Consider the following 11463-nt stretch of genomic DNA (forward strand, 5'->3'; position numbering starts at 1 on the left):
GGCCAGATCCACTTTTCCCAGCCGCCCGTCAGAGGGCGGGGTCGGCGGGCTCCGCGGCCTGGCTGCCGGGTCCGATGGTCGCCCCTGGGCGCTGGGGGCGAGGGCCGGGCGGCCAGGGATAGCGAAGGGCTGGGCGAACCGCTCTCTTTGGCAATAGACGGTGCGGAGAGCCCCCCAAGCTGGGCAGGAATGAGCTGCGAGCATCTGGGGGCGCCGGCACTCCAGCCTGGGACTCTGGTCCTCCCAATCCAGTCTTCGTCTCGGGCGACAGCGTCCCCTGGCGGCCAGATGAACAGCAATGGGAGGGGTGAGGGCGACCCAGACTTCCCAGAGCAGACAAACTCCGAGGCGGGCAAGCTCCTAAAATCTTCCGTTTATTACAGCCGAGCAGAGAGACTGCGCGCACTGCACCTCCCTCAGCCGGGTCCAGCGCCCACCCCATCCGTAACTGTGCGCGCAGGTCCCCGGGGGGCAGCCCGCAGCTCCGGGAGTGTCTCTAGAGGCCTGCTCCCCCGGGGGCAGCCCCGCTGTCCTAAGAGGCCTGCTCCGTTGCATCCAGGCTCTGGCGCCTTCCATCACCGCGGAGGAGCGTGTGGAGGGGTGCCCCAGGGGCCGGCCCACACCTCTGTAAGTCCTAGGTTGGGTTGGAGGCAGGTGGAACTCCAGAAGAGGTCAGAGGTAGAGGGAGGACACAGCTGGGGGAGGCGGTGCAGGCCTGGGGTGCCAGAAGCAGAGAAAAGAGGTCAGAGGTTCCCTTTCTCCCCAGACCGCTCGCCCTGTCCGCCCACTCTTTTCAGCGCCCTCCTTGCCCACCTGGAAGGTACCACCAGGGGCGGGATTCCAGCTCCTGGACCAGGCTGGTCACTTGCAGGACACAGGCCCTGGGGGTCTGCCGGGAGTGGCTTCCTCGGGGGCGGGGGCTTGGCAGGCCCCTGAGACTGAGAGAGAGAGCAGGTAGGACACAGGCTTGGCGAGGCTGTCATGTTGGCCCCCCTCACCCCACCATGTACTGGTGCTGGGAACACCAGCTGTGGGGGGTTGGGGGGAGCACTGGAGGTCCCTCTTGGTTTCCATCTGTCACCATAAGAGTACCCTTAGGCACAGAGGGGAGATCTCGCCACGGCCACAGCCACGGCCACCACAGCCCTGGATGGTGGGAAAGGCTGTGACCTTCTCTCCCCCCACTGTTACCTTCGGGTGCCTCACCGCCGGGTCAGCGGGCAGAGGGCGGGTGGGGGGATTAGGTCGGTCAGCCAGCGCAGCCTGAACAGAGAGAGGGGCAGTGACTGTGAGAGCACATCGAGGGGCAGTGAGCATGCAGAGGTGCCCCCGAGGGGTTCAGACCAACATGCACAACCAGCCAGAGGGCAGGAGCACAGGCACATGCGCACGGGGGCTTGGGTGCATGCCTTGGGTGCATGCCGGCAGATGTCTGGGGGAGGAAGGTGTGGGTCACCGTGCTGTCCCTGGCCCGCTGTAGTCCCGCCTCTGACCACCAGGTGGCGGTAGAAGCCAAGGCAGGAGGCTCACCCTTTGCTGCTTCTGGGGCTCAGAGTGTCTGAAGGCTGAGGGGCACCCTGGTCCCCTAAGGAAGAGCACCGCCGGCAGGGCACAGGGGTGAGAACGGCAGTTGGGCACCAAGCCTCCCGCCGGCCCGGAGCCAGGGCAGGGCCTGGCCCAGATTTACCTGGAGTCTCTTGGGCACAGGGTCAGGAGGCAGTGGCCGTGAAGGGGGTGCCGGGAAGCCAAGAGCACTAGCCTGCTGAGGTCGCAGGAGGAGCAGACAGGCAAAGTGGGGGGTGGGGGGAGGGAGCAGAGAGAGAGAGAGAGAGAGAGAGAGAGACAGATGTGGGCAGAGAGGGTTAGTGCCCAGGAGGGGCCCCTAGGACCCCAGGGACAATGGGGTTGTGCATGCCATTATTCATTTGCATGCAGAGGGGGTGACAAGTGGTAGACTGGGCACGGAGACCACCTCCACACATACTCCTATCATCGCATCCAGAGGGCTCAGGCCAGAGCACTCACCAGCCCTCTACACGTGGTGAACACCGAAGGCCATCCTGGGTCCCACCCTCCCTTTCCTGCCAGGGACCCCAGCTTGGTCCCAAAGCCACAGCGTGGTGAGCTCCAAGGTCAGCAGACCCTCCTTGAGGCCCTGCCCCACCCCCCTCGGCTGAGGAACCGCTGCACTTGGTTTCTCAGCTGCAACCCAAGGAGGAAAGGGCTGGCCCGGCTCCTCTGACTGACTCTTGGGCGCTGTGAGTCTTTCTCTGGGCCCATCCCGGGGCCCTAGCTGGACGCCAGGCCAGAATGCAACTCTCCCTCCTCTGGCATTCGGGACTCACCTTGACACCTGGCATCAGCTGGGCCCTCTGCGGGGGTCCAGGGCGTTCTGGGGGACCAGGCTGAGCTGCCCTAAGCACGGAGAAAGGCAGGAGGGAGAGGGCTTGGCCTCAAACCCTGTTCTCCACCCATATGCCACTCTTGAGAGGAGCATGTGTGGGGCGTAGGCCCAATGGGTGGGGGGCGGTAGCTGATCAGCCTGGGAACCCCACTTCCCTAGCACAGGGGCTCCTGGCGGGGAGAGTGATCCTAGCACCCCAGCTTACCCCTCAGGTCTACCGGTCTATGTGTGAGGCGAAGCGTTCCAGGGAACAGGGAGGGAAGGGAGGTGTGTTCGGGTGTGGCCCCAAGGGGCTGGGGGTGGGAGCCAGGTGGCAGGGGCTGCAGAGGGGGTAGGGGCAGGGCTCCGGGCTGCTGTGGAGGGCAGCTGGCAGCAGGAAGGCTGGTACCTGTACTGGCAGCTGGGTCCTTTGAGCTGGCAGAGTCGCTGGCGCAGGCGGGCACGGTACCAGTAGCTGGCACCAAGCAGCACCAAGATCAGCAGCAACAGGAGGCTGAGGAGCAGTCCTGTGGTCAGGGACCTGGAGGCTGTGGGGTGCAGGCAGGTTTGAAGGTGAGTGGGGCTGAGAACCCCACACCCAGGAAGGGGCAGGGGACAGGGAGTCAAGTCAGGGGCTCAGAGAAAGGGGGGGGGGCAGGGGTCCCAGAGTCAGGGAGCCAGCCGTGAAGGGGCGGGAAAAAGAGAGGGGTAAAGGATGAGCCACTCTGCCCTCCCAGCTGCCCGTCCCCCGGCCTTGCCACCTCTGATCCGGGCCCTGCAGTCAGGGGGCGCCCAGCCCTCCTCGCAGTGGCAGAGCTTGTTGCTGTCGCAGACCTAGGAGGGACAGGGTGAACAAACCATGAGGGGCTCTGCACTCTGGGGCCGAGTTTCCCTGCCCCCAGCTTTGCAAGATCTCAGATATCCGCCGAAACCGGTTTGGCTCAGTGGATAGAGCGTCAGCCTGCGGACTGAATGGTCCCGGGTTCGATTCCGGGCAAGGGCATGTACCTTGGTTGTGGGCACATCCGCAGTGGGGGATGTGCAGGAGGCAGCTGATCAATGTTTCTAACTATCTCTCTCCCTTCCTCTCTGCAAAAAATCAATAAAATATATATTTTTTAAAAATCTCAGATATCCACAGCTGGCAGGTGAGTTGGGGGTTGCAGGGGGCAGAGAGCCAGCATCTGGGGGGTCTTTATGCTGAACTACCACTGTGAGTGCCTTCCAGATGCCAGGCACCAAGCTAGAAGCTTCCAGACTCATCGCATGTGGCTCAGGAAGGGGTTCTGTGCCCATGGGACAGAGGGGGACGCTGAGCTCAGAGGGGAGTAACTGCTCCAGGCCAGGCAGCCAGAAGAGCGAGGATCGGAACGGGTATGTCTGTTGCCAAAGGCCTGGAGGCTCCCTGCCCCCTTCCTCGTTCCCTCGCCAGCTCACCCCGTGCCCGTTGCACTTGCTGCGACATTCCTGTGCTCCCAGGAGGTCCAGGGGCTGGCATCGGTGGTCGATGCACACCTGCCCGACGGGGAAGCAAGAGCAAGGATCACATTCCGGCAGAACTTACCGGCTTGGGGAGCCCACGTGGCTCAGGCCGCACCCTGCCTTTCCCGACGGGAAGACCAAGGCTCAGGGGAGGACAGGACGTGGCTCGGCCACGAGCGTGCGAACTCCCCCTGGGTCCTCCCGCGGAGGCTGGCTCACCCGGGCTGCTCACCAGGCTGGGGCCGCAGGCCGTGCCTGGCAGGGCCAGCAGGGGCTGGGCCACGTCGGTGCCCAGGTCCAGGTGCACCCAGCTGCAGTTGAGCCGGGTCCCGTTGGCGTCCAGTACCTCCCAGTGCAGATCCCGGGCTGAGCCCAGCAGAGGCCGGGCCAGGCCCCCCCGGCACTGGAGCTGCCCGCACACGGCATCTCTGGGGTGAGGAAGGAGGCACGGGTCTGTGGGATTGGGGCCACGGCTCCCCCAAACCCAGGAGAGGGGCCGCGTGTTTCCCCACATACCTCGGGTCACAGGACAGGTAGCTGCCGGCAGGACCACGCCCGCAGCTCCCGAAGGCGTCCCCGCGCGTATTGGCAGCGAGGAGGCAGGGGGGGGCGGCGGGCTGGGCGCCCGGCCCCCAGAGAGCCTGGCACTGCTGGGCGTAGGAAGCACAGCGCCCCCGCACGCACACCGCCTGTGCGCCGTCACACGGCTCGCCGTCCCCCAGGCTGACGTCGGGAGGGCACTGGGGGCTGTCTCCGGGGCAGAACTCGGGCAAGTCACAGTCGCCTCTCTTTGGGCGGCACGGCCAGCCCGCCGGGCGCAGCTGTGGGGGGCGGGTGAGGGTCAGTGTGGGTGCCGGGCAGACCCAGCCAGGCCCTGGGAGTCAGGCCCCTGGCACAGGAGCTCTAGAAGACCAGCCCACCTGGCAGTTGTGACAGCAGGGTCCGTCGGACGCACACTGTGCCCCGGGCCTCAGCTGGCAGGTGACGTAATCGCAGCAGGGGTCGGCGCAGTCCTGGGGGCCAGGGCACAGAGGGGCTGGCGTCAGAGCAGGGCCTACCTCCGATCCCTCTCCAGAGCCTGACCCCCAAGGACGCCCGCAGCAAGTATAAGCTACAGCCCAACCGTTCCCATGCCGTCCCTGCAGACGGGGGGGGAGGGGAGAGAGGGCCCTTCAGAACCCGAGAGGGGCTCAGGGGGCGTGGAGGGAGCCCGTGAGCCAGGGCCAGGGCACAGGAGTGAGTGGGGCAAGGCTTTGGGGGAGGCTCACATCCGGGAAGTCACAGCTGTGCTGCTTGCTCAGCTCCACCATCTTGTTTCCGTGGACAGTCGCCATGGAGGACAGGCGGGGCAGTTGCTCGAAGAGGCAGCTGCCCATCCCGTCCAGGAGGGCTCTCTCCAGGGCCTGGCGGCTGCAGTTGCCGAAGTTCAGGCCGGGCAGGAAGCTGGGGAGGGCGGCAAGGAAGGCTGGGGCTGTGGACCACCCGGTGACCCCTGCCCAGCCCCTCTCTACAGCCTGCCGTCACTCACTCTGTGGAGGCCTCCATGATGCAGCTCTTGGCGGGGGCGGGGCCTGGGCAGGGGCAGCTGTTCCCAGGTGGGTCATGGTCCAGGCCCAGGCTGTGGCCCAGCTCATGGGCTATTGAGGAGGCAACTCCCAGGATGCTCACGGAGTGGTCCTAGGGGGAAGGGGTATCCAGGTCCAACACTGCCTAACTGCTCCCGTTCTCTCCTCGCCCGACCTCGCGGGCACTCGGCAGGCACTGCCTCTCTCCTTAGTTGCTTCTAAAGTAGGAGGAGAGCCAGGCCAGCGTGGCTCAGTGGTTGAGCACTGGAGGTCACGGTTCAATTCCCAGACAGGGCATATGCTCAGGTTGCTTGGCTCAATCCCCAGTTGGTGGGGGTTGGGGTGTAGGGGGGTGCAGGAGGCAGCCAGTCAAATGATTCTCTCTCATCACTGAGGTTTCTATCTCTCTCCCTCTCCCTTCCTCTCTGAAAGCAAGAAAAATATATTACAAATGAATGAATGAAAATAAATAAATAAAGTGGTAGGAGAGCCCAGGCCTGGGGGGGGGGGGGCAGGAAACCTGGGATCTAGCTCAGCTCTGTTCTCCCTCCCTCACTGTGGGGTCCTGGGAGATCGCCTCTGTTCTTTGGGCCTCAGCTGCCCCCCCCCCCCCCCCAAAATGGGAAAACCTTCCAGGTGAAGACTGTACACTGATGAGCCGGCCATCAGGGAGGTGCCCTGACTGCAGAAGCCACACGATGCACCCCTGCTCGCTACACCTCTCCCTTGGGGTTGGGTAACTGTGTAGGGGCTTCAGTGAGTAAATGGTGTCCTCAGGAGGAACATAACTGGGAATGGGCAAGAGACCTGGAGACCGCTCACCATGTTCACGCCTCCCGAGTAGTCAGGAGAGCAGATGGAGTTCTGGATGGCCATGCCCACCATGGGCCCAGAGAACGAAGTAGCTCTGTGTGGAATCGAGAAATCAAAGGTCAAGGCCAAAAGCCAGGGGAGACTAGAGCTCCAGGGCCTCAGGGAGGGAGCTGGGCTGTTCGGCTGGCCGGGTCAGGGCAGAGCTGGCCCCAGGGACCGAGCCCGGGGACCTTACGTCACCAGCTGGGCGCTGTCGTGGGGCAGACGGGGCAGCAAGCTGGTGCGGCGCCAGCGGAGGAAGTTGTCCAGCGTGACACCCGGGTCCTGGCTTATCTCTACCAGGTCTTCCTGCGTCCAGGCCTCCAGGCCCACGAGGGCCACGCGAACATTCAGGGGCCGGAAGAACTGGAAAGAGCCGGCGGGGCTCAGGAGAGGGGTTCCGCGGCGAGGGGGCCGGGGGTGCCTCCAGCCTGGCACTCACCGTGTCCAGGAGGAGCGCCACCTCCAGGGTGCGGTTCAGCAGGTACTGGAAGTCCGGGTACCGCTGGACCTGCAGCGTAAGAGCGGTGCCCGTGACAGCTGGCAGGGCAGGTGGGGGCCAGGGCAGGACAAGCAGAGGCCAGCACGCTCACCTCTGAATGATCAGCTACCACCATGAGCTCAATAATCTTTGTCTCGGTCACCACATCCCGCCTCCGCTGCGGACGAGAAGGAGCATCAGGCACGCGAGCCGCTCACTGCAGGGCTGGCCAAGCCGTGTCCACCCCCGCCCTCTTACAGAGGGACCGGGGGAGCCTGAGAGGCGAGGGACTGGCCCAGGGCAGACCCAGAAGCAGGCTAGGAAGCCTGCGGACTGAAAGGTCCCGGGTTTAATTCCGGTCAAGGGCATGTGGTTGTAGGCACATCCCAGTGGGGGTGTGTGTGTGTGTGTGCAGGAGGCAGCTGATCAATGTTTCTCTCTCACCGATGTTTCTAACTCTCTGTCCCTTTCCCTTCCTCTCTGAAAAAATAAAGTATATTTTAAAAAAATCAACAATAGCCAAAACCATCAAATTCTTACCCTACGCCAGGCACAGTTCTAAGCACTTTACATACATATTGAGTCACTTACTTTTCATAGCAACCCTATAACATCCGTAGTTTTATTATCTCCATTTTACAAATTAGGAAACTCAGTTTTCATTGCTTTATTATTGGTAACTATGTATTTTCTATATCAAAGTGAGCTCTCTACATAGGGGATCCTAAGACATGAGGAGTTGGGATCTACCCCTGTTTCCCCGAAAATAAGACAGTGTCTTATATTACTTTTTTCTCCCAAAGTTGCGCTAGGTCTTATTTTCAGGTGATGTCTTATCTTTCCATGCGCTAGGTCTTATTTTCGGAGGATGTCTTATTTTCCGGGAAACACGGTAGTATATACATCTAAATCCTTGCTATACCATTTCTTAGTTGAATGGCCTTCGGCAAGTCATTTGATATCTCTCACTAAAACAGAGCCGTCGGGAGCACCCGCCTCGCAGGGTTGCTGGGAAGAGTAAAGGAGATAATGTTCATAAAGTGTCTGCCATGTGAAAATCGCTCCTTTAGCAGGAGCTGTGGCTACTGCGGACCAATTGCCCTGAGGGTCCTGGGCCAGCCCTCCGGCCGTTCCTCCGTACCCGGCGCACATGCCTCTGTCCCAGGGGGCGCTCTGGTTCACGTGAGCTCAGGGTGCAAGCGTGGCCCGGCAGGGGGAGATGCTGGATCCGGGAGACAATGGGGGGACCCCGAAGGTCCCCAGGCCTCAGCTCCAGGCTGTAGCTTTCCTCTGGGGACAGGATCACCAAGCCCCTGGGGAAAGATGCAGAATGTCCGACGACGTCTCAGCCCCATGCCTCACGCCCCGCCGTCTCAGCGCCGGGGACTCTCCCCGCGGTACCTGAGCCCGGAGCAGGTGCAGACGGAGGCCCAGGCGTCTGCACGGCCCCGCACGCCGCCCTGGTAGCAGCAGTTCTCCTGCAGCACAGAACAGAGTGCCCGTTGGCAGGGGCGGCCAGGGTCTCAGCCCGGGAGGCTTGCCTGTGGGTTAAGATACGTAGCATCTTCCCACATTCTCCAGGGATGGCCCCCTCCCGCCGTCCCCTCCCGCCTTTCCTCAGGCCAGAGACAGGGCCCCGGGGCCTGACTCACCAGGGTGTGCCCCTCACTGACCACCCTGGTGCCATCGGGTTGGTACCACACCACGGTTGGGTGGCCTGGGACCAGCTCCCTGTGGAGTGAAGACAAAGGAGAGCGGGATCAGCTCTCGCCCTGGGTGCTGCAGTGCCCGCCTGAGGCCTGAGGGTGGCAGAGGGTTAACTGGGTGCCTCCCTGCTTCCCCCGGAGGCAGCAGAGCACAGTGGTTAGGCCACAAATTCTGCCAGGCTTTCTGGGATCCAACCTGGATTTCACCACACACTAGCTGTGTGACCTTGGGCAGGTTATATAACCTCTCTGTGCCTTGACTTCTTTATATATAAAACGAGGACAATAATAATAGTATCTGCCGAAACCAGTTTGGCTCAGTGGATAGAGCGTGGGCCTGCGGACTGGAGGGTCCCGGGTTCGATTCCGGTCAAGGGCATGTACCTTGGTTGGGGGCACGTCCCCGGTGGGGGGTGTGCAAGAGGCAGCTGATCGATGACTCTCTCTCATCGATGTTTCTAACTCTCTGTCCCTCTCTCTTCCTCTCTGTGAAAAAAATTAATAAAATATATTTTAAAAAATAGTATCTACTTGTAGGGATGTTATGAGGATTATATGAACTCAAGCACTTAGGACCTGACACATAGTAAATGCTATGTAAGCTGTTAGCCGCGTTATCGTTGTTATTATCATCACCACTGCCTTTACCTATTCTGTTGCAGCTCCAGGACATGACTCTCACCATCCAATTCCAATTTGATCCGTAAAGTCTCCGGCAGGCTGGTCTGTGGGCACCGGAGAGTGGGTCACCTCCCTGGCCCCGCCCCAGAATCCTGTTCTCCCTCCCAGATGGCAGGCCCTCAGGAGACCAGAGGATTACATCACTGACTGGGGGGGCTGTCCCAGGGGAGGGGTCAGGAAGGCCTGTCTGGCCTGGGCATTGTTCTGGGGGGGGGTGCGGGAGGTCAGAGAAGGTATCTCCAGCCGCCCCCTTCTCGGCTTCCTGCCCAGAGAGGAAGCACCGTGGAGGACTCGGCAAGGGCCCCGGCCCTTCCTCTGACTCAGCGTTAGAATTGGGGGTAAGAGGAGGGCATTGGGTGAGGTCCTGACTCACCCTCCAAGCCCCCACTCCCCCCCTCTGTCCCCGGAGAAAACCAACAAGTGAGACCTTGAAATCAAGCTTGACCTCAGGATTTCCCAGTGGCCATGGATGGGCTGGGTGGGGCTGAGGCAGCTGTGTGTGTGTGTGTGTGTGTGTGTGTAGAAGGGAGAGGGAGATAAATTAAACTGGGTGCAGGGGTGTGATGGGAGAGGCGGCTGTGCCACAGTGAGGTCCACTCGCCTGCTCCTCAGCCAAGCTTTATCTGTTGGGTGTGTGTGGGGGTGCTTTATTTGAGGGCACAGAGAGGCTCACCTGCAGCACCTCAGCCAGGCTGAGTGTGAGGTTGTCCTGAAGGACTTGGGGTTCCCGGGGCGCACTCAGGGTCTTCTCTGGAATCGCCTGCTCCTCCTTGGCGCCGCCTGCGGGGTCCCAGAATGCTGAGAGACTCTGCACCAGCTGGTCCCCAATACCTCAAGGCCCTTCCTGCCTGAAGGACTCCTGAATTGCATGCCGGGACTTAAAGAAGAATACTGGGGGTGTGGGCTCCCTCCAATAGAGTGCTTTCATCCCACCAACACATCCCCGAGCCCCCAAAGAAACGGAGCTAGCCCAGCCTGTGGCTCCGCCCTCTGGCCCCCAGGCCAATCCCGGGTCTCACAGGGACCCTCTCCCCTCCCCTCCCACTCCCACCGCCGCCGCCCCCGCCCCAAGAAACGCCCGCATGAGGACTGAGGGAAGCCGGTGGCTGGGTGCCCACTCACCCTCCCTTTTCTCCCGTCGGAGATGCCGGGCACGCCCATTCTGGGTGAGCAGTGCAAACACCACCATCCCCTCCCCGAACACCCTGGTGCCCAGCTCGGCACACCCGCTCCCCACAGCCTCTGCTTCCTCCCCGGGCCCCCCCTCGCACAATGGCCCTCTCTCCTCCGGACACTCCACCCTGGCCTGCCCGCTCGGCCCCCGGCCCAAGACCGAAGCAGGAAGTGAAAGTTCCAAGGAGGAGCTGGTGTCCCAGCCTCTTTCCCGGCCAAGTCTCCCCTCTGGGCTTCTCCCCTCTCTGGGCTTCTCAGCCAGCTCTCTGGTGGCATCAGACCAGAGTGAGAGGCGCCTGGCCGCCAGGCCTAGGTGGCGGCGGCAAGCATCCCCTTCGCCAACCCTACAAGCGTGTCCACTGGGCACCCTGGCAGCGGTGAAACGGTCAGCCAGGCCCCAAAGGAGCAAGGCCTCAGTCCCGGGCGCAGTGACCCCCTCCCGGAGGGCGGGGCGCGGCGCTGCGCCAGGGCCTGGGAGCTGGTACCAGCGGCGGGAAGCGTCCGCGGGGACCGCGCCGAGGGTGACCCTCCTGTCCTCTCCATCGCCCGGCCGCCGGCCCTCGCCCAGGACCGCAGACCAGGGCCGGCCGCGCTCTGCTTGGGGTCTCCCAGGGCCTCCTCCTGACCCCAATTCCCCGATGATGCCTCCCCACTCCCCTGCGCCTCTTTCCAGTCCTCCAGTGGCCCGCCCCCGGCCCCGCACTCACCTGTCCCTGGAGGCGACGGGAAGGGCAGGGGGCTGCCCGCGCCCAGGAGTCCCAGGGCCCAGAGCAGCGCCAGCCGCATGACAGCGGCGCCCGGGGCCGGCGAGGGCGGCAGGTGCCGGGCCGCGCGCCGAGTCGCAGCGGCGGCCGGGTCTGCTCGGCGCACTGCGCCGCACGGGGCCTCCGCCAGGCCCCGCCCCTCCCCTCTCACAGGACCCCGAGCCAGGCCCCGCCCTCCCGCCAGGTCCCGCCCCGGAGAGGCCCCGCCCCGCCCCTCTCACAGGGCCCCGAGCCAGGCCCCGCCCCGTCCTCCAGGCCACGCCCCTCCCTTCTCACAGGGCTCCGGGTTAGGCCACGCTCCTCCCTCCAAGCCCCTCCCCTCCCGTCAGGCCCCGCCCCCTTAGAGGCCCCGCCCAGCCGCTCGGGTTCCTAAAGA

At 63.2% G+C, this 11463-nt stretch overlaps 1 protein-coding gene across 17 annotated transcripts; it reads right to left on the reverse strand.

Annotated features, from left to right (window-relative positions):
- Window positions 1–355: 355 nt before the first annotated feature.
- ADAM15 (ADAM metallopeptidase domain 15) lies at window positions 356–11205 on the reverse strand. 17 transcript variants are annotated; one of them, XM_036443106.2, is made up of 24 exons: window positions 11031–11204; window positions 9824–9930; window positions 9118–9194; window positions 8416–8494; window positions 8165–8241; window positions 7905–8076; window positions 6876–6941; window positions 6725–6793; window positions 6479–6648; window positions 6253–6337; window positions 5394–5542; window positions 5134–5308; window positions 4786–4878; window positions 4382–4686; window positions 4098–4293; window positions 3821–3898; window positions 3145–3217; window positions 2793–2931; window positions 2346–2415; window positions 1688–1759; window positions 1531–1601; window positions 814–938; window positions 534–715; window positions 356–496 (listed from the first exon to the last, which is right to left on the reverse strand). In XM_036443106.2, exons 1-23 carry the CDS (start codon window positions 11107–11109, stop codon window positions 576–578), a joined length of 2667 nt encoding a protein of 888 aa, XP_036298999.1. In that variant the 5' UTR covers window positions 11110–11204; the 3' UTR covers window positions 356–496; window positions 534–575. The 17 variants fall into 17 exon arrangements, 16 of the variants coding, with proteins under 16 accessions (XP_036298999.1, XP_036298998.1, XP_036299001.1 ...); XM_036443105.2 differs by having other exon boundaries at window positions 1688–1762; XM_036443108.2 differs by lacking the exon at window positions 3821–3898 and having other exon boundaries at window positions 1688–1762.
- Window positions 11206–11463: the final 258 nt, after the last annotated feature.

Source organism: Pipistrellus kuhlii, unplaced genomic scaffold, assembly GCF_014108245.1.
Source record: "Pipistrellus kuhlii isolate mPipKuh1 unplaced genomic scaffold, mPipKuh1.p scaffold_m20_p_18, whole genome shotgun sequence".
NCBI lineage: Eukaryota > Metazoa > Chordata > Mammalia > Chiroptera > Vespertilionidae > Pipistrellus > Pipistrellus kuhlii.

What these genes read in the sequence shown, in the direction of transcription:
- ADAM15 (XM_036443105.2), bottom strand. Translation starts at nt 11,109, where the DNA reads ATGCGGCTGGCGCTGCTCTGGGCCCTGGGACTCCTGGGCGCGGGCAGC. An exon ending in CGGCCTGCGGCCCCAGCCTG is followed by an intron (nt 3,899 to 4,097) that starts GTGAGCAGCCCG and finishes CCCGTCGGGCAG; the next exon opens with GTGTGCATCGACCACCGATG. An exon ending in CTGTGCCCAAGAGACTCCAG is followed by an intron (nt 1,602 to 1,687) that starts GTAAATCTGGGC and finishes GTGCCCTGCCGG; the next exon opens with CGGTGCTCTTCCTTAGGGGA.